Raw genomic sequence first — 19,000 nt, forward strand, 5'->3', positions numbered from 1 at the left:
AACAGGGTTAGCCTCCTCATTTTTTTAATGGGGGTATCTAAAAACTAAAGTGTTAGAGGCTGATCCACCCAGAACTTTCCAAGCTTCAAACATTGTATTCGGGATGAGATTGAAGCAATACCCATCAATATGTTGCGTGAGGTCACGCAACACTTCCAAGTATGGCTTTAAAAATGCATAAATTTCAATGGAGGACATTTGGCAAACACAGTGTTTGTATTGTGCGCCAAATGGCTACTCTTATACTTTATATTTATATGTGATAAATTAATGAAAAATAAATTCTTCAAAAAAGAATTAAATGTTGAAGTCATCCTGTTTCACTGCCGGACCCTGTACCGTCCCGAGGGCAAAAAATGAAATATATCTAAAGATATTAAATTTGAATATTCTATAGTACTTATTTATGATTACCCAAAATTGTAGGACACCCTGCATCCATATACAAATAATGGACAATAATTTTATAATAACGATTTGAAGGTAGCAAATAGAATGAAAAAACAGCACTTGTCCAGAAAAAAACCAGACTGTCCAATGAGCACAAAATCTCCAGTTGGAAGTAAATAATATAATAAAATAACAATAACTAAATAAGCAGAATAATACTGCGAGTCCGGATTCCTTGTACGAATAAAGGCCAATAATTCTTAACTTGAGATAATACATACTTCATATCGATCTAAACATATATTTGGAAAAAAATCATATATAAGATTCTACTCTAGGATTCCGAGTGTTATGGACGAGTAGGAATGTCCCAAGCAGCCACAGATGTCGCTCTCTTGGGACAACTATGTACTAAATGAGGGGGTTAATAGTCGAAATGCCGCTGACCATGATCACTGTTTTTTGGGAAAACCAGCAGAACCAGTAGCGAAAAGACCATTTCTCTTCAGTTCAATGTGCAACTTGTGGGTGGTATAACAAATAACAAAAACATTTGGTCTTCCCAAAAACATCGATCATGGACAGCGGCATTTTTGCTTTTAATCCCCTCGAATATCGACCGTGTTCAGGTCAAAAGCTTCAAATCACAATTCTTATTTAAACCAATCGCATATGCCATTAGTTAAAAACGCATTTGAAATAGTGCAACTTCTTTTTCCAGAATTGAACACGGTCGACATACGAGGGTTTATTGATATGCTCCACCCCTGACTTATTTCGAAGTGGATGAGAAAAAGTTCTTGAATATTATTTTTTGACATAGTCCTTCTGAATTTATATGCACTTCTTCCAGCGATGTTCCAACATTTCTATAGCTTTCTGGTAGAACATTTGTCTGACCTCTGTCAACCACTCATATACATAGCATATGACCTCATTGTCGCCCAAATATTTATTCCTGCGCAAATTTTCCTGGGAGTTCTAGGAATAGCAGATACTCAATGGGCTAGATAGGGTGAATATGGAGGGTGTTTTACTAATTCAAACCCAGCTTCGTAAATAACAGCCATTGACAGTAACACCTTGTGTGCTAGAGCATTATCCTAAAGGAACAGAACCCTCTTTCCTAGTTTTCCCCTCCTTTTTTCTCTTATCGCCTCCTGCGATTTCGGTATCAGTCTACCTACCACAATAGGTGTTCATTACGGTGACTCCCTTCGAGAAGTAATCAACGGGCAAACAGCAGCCTGCAGCATCCCAGAATACTGAGGCCATGACCATGTGGAGCTGTGGAGACCCCCTAGTTTCCACTGCGTGCTTTAGCGTTTGGTCTTAGAGTCAAAGTGGTGGACCCATATTTTGTCCATAGTCACATAACAATCAGTCCCGTTTATTTTGATGGTAGATAACAAAAAGCTTCCTGCAAGTGTCCAGACAAACTTTGTGTGGGCGTTAACATTTGAGGAACCCTCTTGCCGAATTTATTTTTATTCCAAAACATCCTTTATTATCTAAATTTGTCGCAACAGAGAAAGAAAACATTTTTGAAAAGGGAATATGGAAGTCTAGGAAGTCCTTATTTTGAATGGTCTGATATGACACGCGCACTTCTGTTCTTTCATTATTCCTTGAATTTTTTGGATATTTTTGTCGGTTACAGCAATCACAGGAGGCTCTCCTCCATATTCATCCTTACATGAAGTTCTGCCATGCTTGAATTCTCGACACCACCTTTTCACGATGTCATATGATACTGCAGAATTCCCCAAGGTGCTGAAAAACTTTTGGTGGATTTGAGTAGGAGACAATCCTTTTAAATTCAAAAACCTATAAAACAGCGTTGCTCATGTGTGTACATTTTAGCACTGAACAGCATTTTGCAGTGATCAGCAGTCTGTTGTAAATAAACCGTTGCAGGTCTTAACTTGTCGCTCGGTACTTTATACGTAGGCATATTAGGCAACGTAATGCATACACATCTGCTCGACTGGTCAACTCGAAACCGGTCAGGGGTGGAACATATTAATTAACCCTCATATTTCACCATAATTTTCAGACAACCCGAAATGTCTAGGCTAAGTCTCTGTTGGGATCTTAATGCGAGTATCGAAGGATTACCATAAAAATCATTTAGGAAATTCAGATGAGGTCAACACCGGAAATACCTTATAAAGAGGTGGGCAAGACTTTCATCTGGTGCATGCAGCACAGAAACAAGAGAGCTAATCCTATTAAGGGACACTCAACGTTCTTGTGTGTGGTGTGCACTTTTCCACGAAGATAATGATTTGAATTTACCTCCACACTTACGTATTGAACCAGAGCCAGACATGCCATTTCTTAAGTTGGCACAAAAAAAGGACACTTGGTGACAGAGAAAGGGAGAACAATATGCTCATATCAAATTACAAACATGTATATTCCCATCAATTTTCTGAAACCAAGTGTACTGGTTAGTGCTTTTGCCTACCATGCCTGAAGCCCTGGGATTGACACCAAGCAAAGCCGACATGAAAACATGGGGTGTGCAATATTTCTCTTCGTAGTCTCTGATCATATGCCTGAAACGTAAGACTGAGCATCTTCCGTTCCTGAGCACTGACTCTATAATTTGCTCCACCAGTTCCCTATGCACCACCAGATGTGGGTAAGGGAAAGTGATGAGATTGATGTTTGACGATAGTCTCACTCAACACAGGATTTTGGTCCCATGGAATGAAGACTTGTGACAAAAAATATTAAACAAAGTACTGTGAACAAATTAAATAATTAAAATGATAAAAATTTACCAAACACTACCTTGCTTGTTTTCTAAGACTATATGATTGTCTTATCATTCATAGTAAGCATCTGGTCATTGGTCATCGGTATGAAAGTAATGCATGAGATGCTCAAGGATTATGTAGAAGGAATGCATGGCTTAACTATGGTCAGTGAGATAGACTATCAATACTCGGAATGATTTTAAGTCAGAAAATGAATATGATACTATAAAAATTAGAGCACCTATTTTAATTAACATACACATGATCGCGTTACTTCGAAATAACAATAATTTTCATTTGGTTTTCACATACATAATTACTTAAAAATTGACTTAAATTTAGTGACTAAGTATAGTGGTATGTACTAATGGTTCAAAGCAGACATAATAAATACAATATGTCACCCACAAAAGTGGAAAATGAAGTGCTCACCAACCAGCCTGTGTGCCTTACCCCGCTTGGTATACGAGAACTATGGCTAAGGGCATGCCAACCATTTCTCTCAAGGACACAAATATTCTGCTATTCTCTGTATCAACTTCATAAGACAACATACACATAGAGAGTGCGACTCTCCAGTACGAGTTGGATATTTATTTTCGTGCACAATGTAGCACAAAATTACTTAACACTGAACTCCCTTTTTACACGATTTTGAAATAACATGGTGCAAAAAAAACAGAAAGAAAGGAACATTCATTTACCAATGCGTAACAGTAATTTTGGATTCCCTACATCCCTCGCAAGTACTTACTCCTCAGTACTATGCATAGAGAGGTGTGCGGAAGGGGGCTAGGACAGAGAAGGGTGGGAATCGCGAGACTGCAGATTGCAATGCACTAGTACAGGCAGCAGTGTAGATATTATTATAGAAAAAAAGAAAAAGTCTGTAGTAATATGGATAGAAGATAACACAGAAAAAAATATTCCCATAGATGGCAACATTATTAAGCAGGTGGCTTTAAGATTTTATAAGCAGATTAAAGAGCGGGAATCGGGTGATGTTGTGGAGACTTCGATCAGTTCAAAAACAGAAGAATTACTTTTTTGCAAGCACGGGATGGCTATTCCGATTTCTCAAAAGGCATGCGATACACAACATTAAAATAAAAGGTGAACTAGCAACCGCTGATGAAGCAGCAGCTAAAGAATATCTTCTGAAGTTATCCAAAATAATTGAAGATGATGAATACACTCCAGACTAAGTTTTCAACGTAGATGAAACAGGCTTATTTTGGAAACACATTTAGCGACCACAAAAAAAACCACTAGTGGTCTTAAAGTTACCAAGAATCGTGTTAAATTATTATTGTGTAGCAATGCTTCAGGAGATTGTCTTATGAAACCTTCACTTATTAAATGAGGAAATTGCCAACGTGCGATGAAACGCGTGGACTTTAATAATTTACCGGCACATTGGATATCGAACAAAAGAGCATGGATGACAGCGGGAATGTTTATAAATTGGTTCAGAAATGTTTTTATTCCCAAAACCCGAAAGTATATAGAGGATAAAGGTATTCTACTAAAAATTCTTTTACCTGTAGACAATGCATCTGGGTATCCTACACTGGAACACCCAAATGTGAAAGTATTATTCCTACCGCGTAATACAGCAGCCTTGATTCAGTCGCAAGATCAGGGTATTGTTGCGACATTTGAGTCATATTACATTAAAAAAACATTCGAATATATCCTATAAATATCCATATAAAAGATAATCTTTATAAAGACGAGACACTTACAATCATGAGCGTGTGGAATTTTAAAAAAATAATGGACTGCGTAAAATATGTTGGCATGACATATTGGAATTTAAGTTATTAACTCTGAATGCATGTTGAAAATCAGTTTAGCCAGAATGTGTTGAAACTAACCATATTAGCCCGAACACAACTGAACTGCATTCAGATATCATAACTGTGGCACATGCAATTGGTTGATAAGGCTTTGAAGAGCTTATGATTGGACATATTGCTGAATTGACTGCTTGAAGTTCTCGACGAGGAAGAAATACTCCAAACTGTTTTAGAGGAGTATGCCAGCCCCAATGAAAGTTGTGACGATGAGGAAGGAGACCCAATAACAGCAGGTTCAATCCTTTAAGACCTGCACTGGCTAATAAACTAGGAAATCATTTTATAACAAATGATCACAATGTAGAACGAGCTCTTCAATTTCAATGTGATTTAAGCGCTTGCGTGGCTTGGTACCAAGAGTTATACAATGAACTCAGAAAAAAAAACAGTCACAGCAATGGATAACTGAATTTTTGTTTAAATCCAGTAAACCTGAAAATTTGGACAGTACACAGGATTTGGATATCTGAAAAGATAAAAGCGATGTCGTACTAAATGTGCGTAAACGGGTTAGTCTATTGTATTCTAGTGATAGTGAATAGTTTTTGTTACCTTTTAAAAATAAAATTAAGATACAATAAGCAATAATAAATTTAAGTTTTTGATATCCTGAATTGATTTTTATACAAGAAAACCTATCCATCATAGTTTTTATTTTATTTTAATATTATTTTTTTACACGGTATTGCGTAAAACGTATCTATCGTGCAAATGGGGAGTTCAGTGTATACAAAAAAAAATAGGTATAAATGACTAGATGGGACATAGGTTTGCCAATTATTAAATATATATTAGCTTCATAAGACGACATACAGAGTTAGAGAGAAGAACGACTCTCGAGAGTAAAATTTGGTTTAGGTGCACATTGCAGCACAATTGTTTTACAATTGTGCTCATTATCCATAGAGATGCGTGACAAATGACTAGACAGTACATATGTATCAAGGTTAAGAATAAAAATATAGTTCATGATTATCTAGATCACGATTTATGTACTCAAATAATTGGTCTTTCAATGAAGAAAAAATGTACAATTTTTTTAAATATAAATATTAAAACATGACAATATGAAATATCTACCGTGGTGACAAAATCCACAGTTAAACTTCTGATGATAAATATAAACACTATCGACCAATTATCTGTTGCATCAATATGAATACAATGTAGAAATATACATTAATATTAAATCGTCGGTATACTGATAAAGCTCTCTAAATACATTATTGCCTGTTCTGTGAAAAATCTGTTTGAATATTTGACTCGACAAAAGTCATTTCTAGACCTCCTTATTTATATTTTAAACATGATACATACGCATGAAACCATTGTAATTCCTTTAAATTGTTTCAATAGTTGATGCTTAGAAAAAAAACTATCTGGTAAACAGAATTAATGGTTTTTGCCAGAATATATTTAACAAAAAAAGTACTTTTAGTGATAACTTTGAAACTAAACCTCCAAGGATTTTATCAGTTGATAAAGCTCTAAAAATGACATATAACTGCATTTTGAGTTTGTTCTAATTTCTGTAGACAAGGACTGGATTTGACTCCCTGGGGAACTGCCACTATCAGCATATTACAACAGAGATGAAGAACATTTTAGAGAAGGTAATATAGGAGTCTAGGCATCTACAGGGCTTATAACCTGTCATTGGCTGATTTCTATATTACCTTCTCTAAAATGTTTTTCACCTCTATTGTAATATGTACATTTAACTGCATTTTCGACTTGTCTTCTCAAATTTCGCCATTTAGAGGGTTTTATCAATATACTGACGAAATGATATATTATATAATCCTCACAGTAATAATGCGTAACCTAGAGAGACGCCCTAACACTATGTTTCATAGAACGCGAGCGATGTTGGTTTGTTGGCTAGCAACCATTGGTAGCTTAAACATAACGGTTCGATCGGATGCTTTTGTAGCTGTGCTTGGCTTTGTTTGTAAATAACTTGGATATTTACGTTATAATAAAAAAAATCGACTATAATGAATTGCAGTATGTTTGGTTGCAGCAGTAGGAGCGTCAAAGGTGTTAAAGGAGTTATTTTTCACAGGTAATTGATTCCGAATATTTTCCCATGTTTTACATTGATTTTTGGCATTTATTGTTCCGACACATGTATTATGTTGCTTAAAAACTTTCCTTATATCAACATATTTACTTCAGATACTATTTTTTCTCAATTTAGGGGATAAATTTGTGAATTAAAGTATGTTTACTGTTGATAATGACAGTTGATTATGGGCAATATGTCAGGGCCGCACTAGGCATCCATATAAAGTTTGAGTTTTTATCGAGTAGAGGTCGATTAAAGTTTTAATCGAAAATAGCAATGTTAACCTTGAAATCACATCTGAAATGACGTGTCCAAATTTCAGGCCGCTACGACTCGCCATTTCGGAGAAACTTAACACAGAACTTTGGTTCAATGGAGTTGGGATTTATGTATCAATAGATATAACATAAATATATTGTGAATAAAATGAATAAATGAATAAATAAAAATAAAAAATAAACACAAACATGTAAATTATTATGAAAAAGATCTAAAAAAACAAACATGTAGTTTCAAATAAATATAGGTGAATTATAGAAAAATAGACTGGAATAACCCTGCAATAATAAGTACACGGGTACATATTTAAAAGTAATTACAATGCAAATTAATATCCATTTAGCAATTCTCGACCTGAGTACGGCCCATTGTTTTGCTGCGAACTCTAGCTAACTTAATACCTAATAGTCATAGAATAGTTTTCCTACGTTCGGATTCCTCTCTAGGTTACGCATTATTACTCTGAGATATAATCCATATTATGGAAAATTACAAGTAAGATTGTCTAAAGCTAGTTTAAAATTAGTGTGCTGAGCCTTAGATTGCATAAATTATCAAAAAATTTAAGTAAATTTGTGTGAATAAAAAAAAAAAAAATTGATATTGGAAAGAATGGGGGGTATGGAGGGACGAGGAAGGTATTGTGACTTTAAGGGGCCAACATCTTGGAGAGCTCTTCATCTTGAAGGCAGCCCTTGAGGAATTCATCCTGCGTGAGTTGCCCATCATTGTTCTCATCCATTTTGGCAAAAATATTTTTTGCACGTTCTTCGGCAGAGTCTGCGGGACGATTGCTTGAACATGCCCCCAACATGTCATATATAGCCTGGAAAGTAACAACACAACTCATTATATACATAATCTGTTTCTTCTTCAATATCTACATTAGGATATCACTAATTAACCTGTACGATCTTGGTCATCTCTTGTATGTCGATTACTCCATTTCCATCGACATCGTACATTCTAAATGCCCATTTCAATTTTTCCTCTGGTGTTCCACTCGAAGTTACATCAATAGCCAGCAAGAATTCCTAAATAAGATAGCACAATAATAACATTAACATATAGGTACCCACAAGTTTCTGAGTTCAATTTCTAGTTTTAAATTAGCAAAACGACACTTCTAATTGCCAATTGCGATTATCTAATATCCTTCAATAATAAACAGTTTTTCTAAGATTATCTACTTTGTTTTTATTTGTATCTTCCTTTATGTATCGACCATGTTTAGGTAAAAATAGTAAAAACACCCTGGTACTCGAATTTCCCTCATAGCTAAAAGCAAATTTTTATGTGCATCAAATAAAAAGGGGTATAAAATATTTTTATTGATCACTTATCGATCGAAGCGTTGCATATTATCAAAATGGTTTTTAAGTTTATTAAATAAATAATTATAATGGTTTTGAGTAATTTCACCCCGTGCGCTTTGTTTTTTACAAAAACATTTTTTAATTAAAAAATCATTTTTGATAAACATTTTCTATTTGCCAGTTAAATTCATTTTCTGGAGTCACTGATAAATATTTTCATGCAAATAAGTCAATTTCTTAAATAAAGAACTTCTTTTTTCGAATAGATCAATTTATTGGCGGTGATTTCATGAAATTTTTGCAGTTTAATGAATATTGGGTATCCATCGGATATTTAGCTATTATCCGTTTCATCTCTAAAATTACCACATTTATTTTAAGATTTAAATCTGCAATATATTGAAAATCTATTTTTAATTGAAGCACCATTGATACGAGGGCGGTTTGATAAGTCAGTGACTTTTTGAATTAAACAATTTTTTTTCGGCAAATAAACATTTTATTTTTCTACATAATCACCTTTTAGCTCGATACATTTAGTCCAGCGTTTTTCTAATTTTTTTATTCCCTCCAAATAATAGGTTTGCTCAAGGCTCTCAAAATAGGCGTTTGTTTCGGTAATGACTTCTTCATTCGACTCAAATCTTTTACCGCCCAGCCATTTCTTTAGGTTTGGAAAAAGAAAATAGTCGCAGGGGGCTAGATCAAGAGAATATGCTGGATGGGGTAGAAGTTCGTAGCCCAATTCCATCGTGACTAGACATGTGTGCACACGTGCATTGTCTTGATGGAACAGCACTTTCTTCTTCCCCAAATGCGGCCGTTTTTCCTTCAAATCAACGTCGAATCTGTTCAAAAGGTTTGAATAATATTCGCCGGTGATCGTTTTACTTTTCTCGAGGTAATCGATGTGAATGACACCGCGTGCATCCCAAAAAACTGTGGCCATGACCTTGTTGGCTGACAGACACAGTTTGGCCTTCTTTGGTCCACGTTCACCCCGAGCAACCCACTGCTTTGATTGTTCCTTGGTCTCTGGCGTGTTGTGATGGATCCATGTTTCGTCCGCAGTGACAAAACGGCGCAAAAAGTCGTTCTGATCACGGCTAAACATCGCTAAACACTCTTTTGAAGTGGTCACACGATTGCGCTTATGGTCGAGTGTGAGCAATCGCGGCACCCATCTCGCGTAGAGTTTTTTCATATCCAAATATTCGTGTAAAATATGATGTACACGTTCAGTTGAGATACTTACAGCATTAGCCAACTCACGCACTTTCATTCTCCGATCGTCCAATATCATTTCGTGGATTTTATCGATGATTTCCGGCGTGATCACTTCTTTTGGACGACCTGAACGTTCGGCGTCACTAGTACTGGTACGACCACAACGGAACTCCGTAAACCACTTCTTAACCATTGAAATTGATGGTGCCGAGTCCCCGTAGTATTTATCAAGTCTTTCCTTAGTTTCAGTGATGGTTTTTTTACGTAAAAAATAATGTTTAATCAACACACGAAATTCACTTTTTTCCATTTTCGTAGAAAATCACAAGGCTGTCTGCTTTGAACGGCTGTCAAACACTGAACGACGTACCTTGATCAAAATTAGAACGTTGCCCACTGATAGATTACAGTTGACGGCAGCACTGTTGCATTTGAAGTAACTGCGTGGGAAATTCAAAAAGTCACTGACTTATCAAACCGCCCTCGTATTATATATGAATCGCACATAATATAAAAGCTTAATTCACTGTTTCTAATTGCATGAATTAATATTAAAAAACATATCTGTACCTCAGAGGTAGACGGATGCAAATCCAGAATTTGATAAAATGACATTTCAATTTTCGTATCCAGTTTATTATAATGCCTATTGATTTTGAAGAAATATAAGTCTTATAATGAAAGAACCAATGTATTACGATACTGAAAATACAAATTAATGTTCTGAATTATTAGTAATCACTTAGAGAGTGTTGATTATTTTGGCTATTTTTAAACATTTGACGTTTGGATTTGCATCCTTCTGCCTCTGAGGTACAGATTCAGATCTGAGATTCAGCAAAGTCTCAAAGCATCGTATTATGGCAGATAAAAAAATGACAATTTGCCACACTCAACAGCAGAATGAGTCTATAGAGAAATCTACCACAGACTATTTTGTTAATTTTTCAAAGATCGCTACTTTCACAAGAAATATTAGTTGAGTGATTCATATTTCAGTTATTTAGGGTAATAAGAATGCAGTACATGTTATGTACTATGTTATTCTCACTTTTAACTTCATTTACATACTTATGTTACACTGCTGCACTTGAATGAATTTCTGATAAATAAATAAATAAATAATGTACCAAGACGTACCTTAAAATCAATGTAGCCATTTTTGTCCATGTCGAATGTTCGAAATACATGATCACAGAATTCTTCTGCATTTCCAGATGGGAAGAACATCTTGTACATATCGACAAATTTTGCAGGAGTCAACCTTCCATTAGGACAGTCTTGCTATAAATTATAATATAAACAAATAATTTAATAAGAGAAATCATTATTTTTTGCAAAGTAGAAGGTAACAAATAACTACACACCTTAAAGCCTTTGTACCACTCTTTGATTGTTGTTTCATCATATCTTGTGTGAGATTTAAGGAAATCCATATCCTCTTTGGTCAATTTGTCCTTGCTTCCGAAGCAACCCATGATTCTTTGACAGTCTACAAAGAAATGAGAAAACTATATGTTACACAACATTAAATAACATCAGAAAACATAGAAAGTCTAATGTCAACAACACAGTAATTCAAGCAATAAGCAGTGGTTTTCATTGATATATTACAGTAATGGCGCAAATGTACAAATATACACAGCCAACCACTCAGATTATACACATTTTACAGATCAAACAACACTCGAGAGTAATAATGGTTTTATATTACTTATAAACATTGATCAATTATATAGCACGCATGTAACAAAAAATGGTCCTGATTAACGCAAAACATTACTAGCTAATCTGGACCAAAAAGGCGATCTGTACCTATCCCAAGTGTAAATAATTAATAGTCTGTTATGTCAAATGTCAAGTTAACATACTGATTGAGCAAGGGTAGAGTTCTGAGTAAAGCATTTGTAGAGTCAGCAAAGCTGCGGCCGTATAATGCATGTATCTATAACGTGGGAGGTCGGTGTCAGGTGTCAGGTGTCAGTGTCGCTCTGCTCGTCTGACCTCTCATACATTTACAAATTTCAGTACATTATACTGCCTCAGTTTCACTAACTTCAGACACTCTCCTTGAAACTCTACCTTAAAGGGAGAAACCTTACTGTCCTTGTTTTATGCCATGGACATAAGGGCAAATTGTGCATCATATTATTAAACTTCCAATGTCTATTACTGTGTATCCGATGAGAAATAATGTCAAAAACCAGCATTAACTAGGGTACCGGGGATCAATAATAATCGCTACAATCTTATAACACACAGGAATTCAAAAAGAGAAATGCAATTGTAGACTATGAGCCATTTGTACCAAAAAAATACATTAAAAATAAATACTAAATTAAATTAATTAATTCATTTAATTTCAATGTTACGTTTCTGTCAAAATGGAAAAATATTTATTGCATGAAAAAGTAACATAAAACAACCTAGTTTGCCCATTTTGACCAAAACAATGATTATTTAACTTATATTTTTGTGGTGCAACTGGACCTAAAAGAAACTATTTTTTATTTGGTATATCTAAACTTTTTCCTTTTTTTTCTTTAATTTGTCTTATTATTATTATTAGTTAAGTTTGCATCGAAAGAGACCAATTTGCAAATGAAATAATTTTATGAATATATGGACAGTTTCTCTTAGGTTCCGAGTAGGGGGTAAAGATTTAAACAACCAATGATACCCACTGACAAGTTACGAACCCTGAAGAAATATATTGGCCAAAAGGCAATAAATATAATAAGAAAATGATTATGAACAGCACTAGAAAACATCCCACTTCTGGCTTGAAAGATGACAGATTTAGGGTTCATGCAAAGTATAGGGACTGAATGAGATCAATAGCAGAATAAAACGTGGTAGAAAATTGATGGTAGTGATTACAGTGAGATATGATAAACTATGTTTTGCAACTCCTGCGAATACGGTGTATATTTATCTTCTATATTTTTAAAATAATTTTTATTTTAAGTGTTGCTTCCACTTTCTACCATGTTGTATCCCAACTCAACATAGAACTCTTGGCCTCATAGAGTTAGGAATACGTTATTTTATTTTTCTATTTATCTATCTTTATATGAATAAATAAATAAGTTTAAAAAATATAATAAACAAATGATAAATATAATATGTACTCAAGTCAAACATACTTACATACTTACATATTTAGTCATTTACATATGTCATCTTTCCTAAATATTTTGATCAATATATTGAGTATGTTGCAACAACATTGCACAATTCATCAAAATAAGAAGATTACAATGGTTGGGCCATGTGCACAGAATGAATGATAACTGTACCTTAAAAAATATTATTTATACCACTCCGGAAGGCAGACGAAGCAGAGGCAGACCAAAATTAAGATGGCTGGATAATGTGGAAAGTGACATTAGAGCGATTGGCCTGACGAACTGGAGAAGAGCCGCGGGGTGCAGGGACGAATGGAGACAATTTCTGGAGGAGGCCAGGGCCCACAATGGGATGTAGCGCCACTGATGATGATGATGATTGAGTATGTCCAAATGTTTATAGACAAGGGTGGACAAGGCTCTCTGGGGAGTTATTAAGATTGAAATTTATTGCAACAGAGAGAGAAAACATTTCTGAGAATATGTGTTGACCACATAATGAGTAAAACTAAAATTGGTTACGAAGACTGTAATTTTTACATCTACTACAAACTGATCCCCTTTCAACAATTCTGGCAATTGAAACCAAAACCAAAAAAACGAATAAAGCGAGAACAATCGCTAAATCGACAACAAACAGGACAAGCAAGCTAAATAACAGAAGAAATAAATAAAATAAAAGTTAATGTCATGTAAAATATTGAAAACCGTTCAGTCCTCCTTAGAAAAGGGTTCCTGAGTGAGGACTCCCAAACTAATTGTGTTAAAAAATCATTTTCATACAAAAAAAGGAATATGGAAGACTGGCATTTACAGGGCTTACGACCTGTCATTGGCTGGTTAAAAGGGGCAAATAATTAACCCAGATGAATCCCACCCACATCAATAAAGATTGCAGCTCTTTGACTTTACCAAAGTCAACAGATAGAAGAGTTGAGGAAATGCGGATATTTTTTTACATTAAAATTCATTCAAATGCACATTTATGAAAATAATTGTTTAAAATTCTCATTTTAATTAAAAAATAAACGGCTTTGATAGACAATCACAATGCATTTCGATAATTTATTACAAAAACTGCAAGGTAAAAATAAATATTTAAATACATGCTTCCAATCAAATTTAAATTTAAATTTCAGCTGAATAAATAATTATTTGTGAAAGATTATATTTTCAGTTTCGGCCAAAAATTTGGCCGAAAAAGTTTCTGCCCCGGTTTCGATTTCGGAAAAAATTTCGAAATATCGAGTGGTGATTGTGACTAATTTCATCCCTTTTTTAAAAAATAATTTAAATGCGAAATATCGATGTCAAACGCTGTTAAAATTAGGACAAAGAATTAAATTTGAAGTTAGAAACAGTATATTGATCACCACATTCGTGTACTCTGCAGCTATTGCTGCAGAGTACACGAAAGCAATCATGGAAACGATTCAAATATAGTTTACAAACATTTTAATATATTATCTCGTCACGCGACGAAAACGAAATGATGAATTCTTTATTTTATTTCAAAGCCGCGCGCTACGTGAATAATATGGACAATTCATGATTTTTTACATAAAAATAAAACAGGGAGGAGAAAGGTGTGCTCACAATTCAGGAATTATGAAGGATGTGTTTTGTAAGGCGCTTTTCAATTTCGTTTTGCTCTCATTGAGGAGAGGTTTTCGCCATTCAAAGCTAAAGAAGGCGTCCTATAGCTCCGAGTAGCGATTACCCGAACCATAAACACGGCAACCTACATTCAGACCATTTTCAGAGTACATTTGCAGTGTACAGTATACAGGCGTTGGCACAGGATGACATAGAGGTTTTCGTTCGAAAATAATTTGTATGAAGCGGGAAGCGCGAACGCAAATGTCAAGTGCATAGCACATCGCGCTTTTGTTTCGCTAAGGTGAAAAGGTTTGTTCGTGTCCCATATCCGTAACATGCACGACCATTCGCGAAACGAACACTTTCTTGTATCAATTTCGTGCATATTTTGATAAAATAATTCGTTGATTACCGTATTTTGCGGACGATCAGACGCATCGGACCATAAGACGCAAACCAATTTTCGGTCGAGTAAAAAAGTGCGTCTTTTGGTACGAAAATACGGTAATTAGATTCGACTAATATTACGCTTCTAATAATATCTTTGTCCGGGCGGATTAAGAATACAGTTATGTGTGTGAAATAGAACCATTAGAATGCTGAACGAGCGCTTTTGGCTCGATGGCTGCTCTCAGGTAAAAATCCTGAAGGAAGTTAATCGAGTGGAGGAAAGTCCTACTCGTAGTTTAGTGGTTGGCGCATTCGCCTACCACGCTTGAGGCCACGGGTTCGATTCCTGGAAAGGTCGACATGAAATATTGACTAAAAAGGTGATCGATTATACACCGCAATATTTCATGTTCCTGGACTGGCGCCTGAAGCGTAAGGCTGATCACCTTACCTTCTTGTGACAGATAATCGATATACTCTGCATTTATTAATTCAGTGCCCGACGCACCATCCATCAGGTGCGGACGAATATTATTTTTTTTTATTTCAAAATACAAAAATGTACAAAAACACAATTGTATTCCCATGAGTTAGCAAACTCATTCTGGGATTGATACAATTTAAGATTATCAGATAAAAAATAAAAATACATTTTGTTGAACATAATTAAAACAAAAATGGACATATTTTGGAGACCTTTTTAAAAACAAATTATAATATATTATTTAACATTAAATCACATGGGTTAAGGGTTATCGAGAAATAATTTGAGGAAATGATTTTTTAGTGTTATTTGATTTCCATTCGTAGACTGGTAAGAAATTGATTTAAAGTGAATAGGCAGGAGGTTATATTGAGTAGAGGCAATGTAGAGGAGTGACCTCAATCCGAATTTAGAGGAGTGTACAGGGGGTAAATGTAGACAGTTATGAGATCGTGTGCGATGGTTATGTATATCACTGTTAAAAGTAAGCGCTAAATTTGAGTTTAATTTATGTTGCAAAATTTGTAAAAAAGTGTTAGTTATTTCATATGAAGGTAAAATACTAAAAGGAACTATATTTGTCTCGGAATATATCTCCTTTATGCTTTTATCTCTTCGAAAACGAAATACATTTCTTATTGCTCTATTTTGTAGAACCTGTATTTCCGCAATCCTCTTTTTCGTCGCAAATCCCCAGACACAGGTAAGATAGGATAGATGAGAGTGAAACATGGCAAAATATACGGCCCGAAGAAGTGTTGTCGGAAGCATGTTCTGAAGTCTATACAGGATTCCAGCAATTGGCGCAATTTTAGATTTTACATGATTAAACTGATCATTCCAGGTTAGTTTTGAATCTATGGTTAAGCCTAAATATTTAGTAACATATTTTTTTTCAAGTCGATCTGAACCAATTGCTATATTCAAATTTATATTAAGTTTATTTCCAAATATTAAATAGTGGGATTTTTTTGCATTTAATGTTAATTTATTGATTTTTAACCATGTCGTAAGCTGGGAAACGTCATGTTCCATTTGATTTTGTAAATTCACAAGGTTTGGACTGTTAAAGTAAATAATCGTGTCATCAGCATAGAGTTGTATTGTTCCCATGAATTTCAAGTTCGGTAGGTCATTTATATAGATCAGGAAGAGAAGTGGGCCAAGAATAGAACCTTGTGGGACACCACATGTAATATCCCCCATTTCACTATGCTCACCTCCCACTTCAGCAAAACATTTTCGATTTTCTAAATACGAGGTTAGTAAATCAAGAGAAGTACCACAAACTCCAATATGTTCCAATTTTTCCAATAAAATTTTATGGTTGACTGTATCAAAGGCTTTTTTGAGATCTATAAAAATTGCCGCAGTGTAAAGGCCTTTATCAAGATAACTCTGAATGGATGAAACAAAATCTAATGCTGCAACTTTTGTATTAGATTGTTTTATAAAGCCGTATTGACTTTTCGAAAGGATATCATTTGCGTTTAGATATTTTGTGAGTCTATCTTTAATTACATATTCAAACAATTTAGAACAAACCGGGAGAATAGATATCGGTCTATAATTTTGGACATTTTTACTGCAGTCATCTTTGTAAATTGGTATTATTTTTGCGATCTTTAATTTATCTGGAAAAATACCCTGTGACAATGATTGATTAATAATAACAACAAGATGGTCAATAAGTTCGTTTTTACATATTTTAAATAAAGATGCTGTAAGATTATCTGATCCAGGAGCTGCTTTAGATTTAAGGAGAGAAATTAGTTTTGCGATCTCATTTTTTTTTGTAAGTGGCATGTAGAGTGATTGATTAGCTTTCTGTTGTGTGTAAATGGTATTTCGGTCAGGCGATGTAGTAATAATAACTGCCGATAATTTTTCACCTATTGATAGAAAAAAGTCGTTAAACATTGTTGCCATTTGTTTAGAATCAGTATATTGTTTTCCATTTACATCTAGACACTCACATACAGATTTAGATTGGGATCTATTATTGGAGAAAATAGAATTGATTGTTTTCCAAGTTTTCCGTGGATTGTACATGTTTTCCTGAAATTGTTGCTTATAATAATTTACTTTAGCGATCCTTCGGTAGTTAGTGACATCATTTCTAGCTCTGTTTTTAAGATGCATAAGATTAATATTACAAGGATCAAGTTTCCATTGTCGGTGTAGAATATTCCTTTGTTTTATTAACAGGCTTAGTTTTTGGTCAAACCATGGAGTATTGCCTAGATATCCATTTCTATTTCTAGATCGAGTTGAGTTTTTGCTGTGGACAATCGCTTTTCTTACATGTTCATCAAAATTAGTATAGTTTTCATTGATATTATTTATATGATTAAAACTATGGCTTTGAAAATAGGTTTTAAGCTTTTGGTAGTCTATCTTTGTATTTTCATGAAGTTTGTATATTCTGTTATTTGGGCATATTTTTATGTTGTTTTTATAATCATATATGAGCAAGTTATGGTCGCTGAGAGGATCATCAATATTTGAAATAACGCCGGATATGTTTTTTGTGTTTAAAATAAAGTGATCAATCAAAGAGGAACAGTTTTGCGTGATTCTTGTGGGAAATGTCATGTTGCAAATGCGAAAATCGTACGATTGTAATGTGTTAATATAGCGACTAGTATGTTCGTTGTTTTTAAGAATATCTAAGTTAAAATCCCCAGTAATAATTGTGTCTTGTTTGGTTTTTTGTAAAATATTTTCAAGGCAGGTGAAGAAGTTTGTGATATTGCCAGACGGTTTACGATAGAAAGCATAAAGTTTAAAGGGTTTGAAATTTTTACCAGTTACATTGATTCCTAGGAAGGTGTTATCAGAGTTACATTTTTCTATTAAACTATGATTTAATGTTGTATGAACATATATAGCGACCCCTCCTCCGCGTTCATTATTTCTCGATGAATATATGCCCGTGTATCCAGTAAAGTTGAAGAAAACTTCCTCTCCTTCTGTCAGCCAGGTTTCTGTTATTACTAAGATATGTATGATACTATTAACAGCTTTTACAGTTTCTTCAATTTCATCCACTTTGTTACGCATGCTTCTTGCGTTCATATACATTATACGCAGAGAGGTCTCAACAGCAACATAATCCTGAATTAAGGAATATTTTTTTTCTAAGTTTGTAGAGCTCATTCCACTATTTCTTGTTACTTGTTCTTGTACCATCATCCGGTTTACGTCAGAGACATTTTCAAAAAAACTAGCGCCGGTAATTTGAGGATAAGACTTTGAGAACATGGCCTTGGTTTTGAAGAGTATAATAAGCAATGATTTGTTTTATGTTTATAACACAAATATAATAAGCAATTTGTAAATGTATATCTGATAGCTTCCAACCTGTTATAGTTGTAGGTGGTACATAATATAAACATAAAAAGTAATAGTAGATCGACCAGCTCATGCATTTTAAACTTAAAAAATAGTGGTTATTACAAAAATTCAAGACTGTTAAAAAAAGGTTAAAAATAA

At 34.4% G+C, this 19,000-nt stretch overlaps 2 protein-coding genes across 3 annotated transcripts in view; both read right to left on the reverse strand.

Annotated features, from left to right (window-relative positions):
• The window catches only part of Nca (neurocalcin homolog), a 111,784-nt gene that overhangs the window by 13,200 nt on the left and 79,584 nt on the right, over window positions 1-19,000 (reverse strand). The gene's annotated exons all lie outside the window — the stretch shown is intronic.
• The window catches only part of LOC148276257 (neuronal calcium sensor 2), an 85,598-nt gene continuing 73,715 nt past the window's right edge, over window positions 7,118-19,000 (reverse strand). For both annotated transcript variants that reach the window (XM_088234528.1, XM_088234529.1), the window contains 4 exons: window positions 11,272-11,396; window positions 11,045-11,188; window positions 8,267-8,395; window positions 7,118-8,187 (listed from right to left, as the gene is read on the reverse strand). In XM_088234528.1, coding sequence (XP_088090654.1) covers window positions 8,011-8,187; window positions 8,267-8,395; window positions 11,045-11,188; window positions 11,272-11,396 — 575 coding nt within the window. In that variant the 3' untranslated portion in view covers window positions 7,118-8,010. The remainder of the gene's footprint in view (window positions 8,188-8,266; window positions 8,396-11,044; window positions 11,189-11,271; window positions 11,397-19,000) is intronic.

The sequence above is a fragment of the Micrasema longulum genome, unplaced genomic scaffold (genome assembly GCF_059751315.1).
Source record: "Micrasema longulum isolate JH-2025_06_02 unplaced genomic scaffold, ASM5975131v1 h1tg001253l, whole genome shotgun sequence".
NCBI lineage: Eukaryota > Metazoa > Arthropoda > Insecta > Trichoptera > Brachycentridae > Micrasema > Micrasema longulum.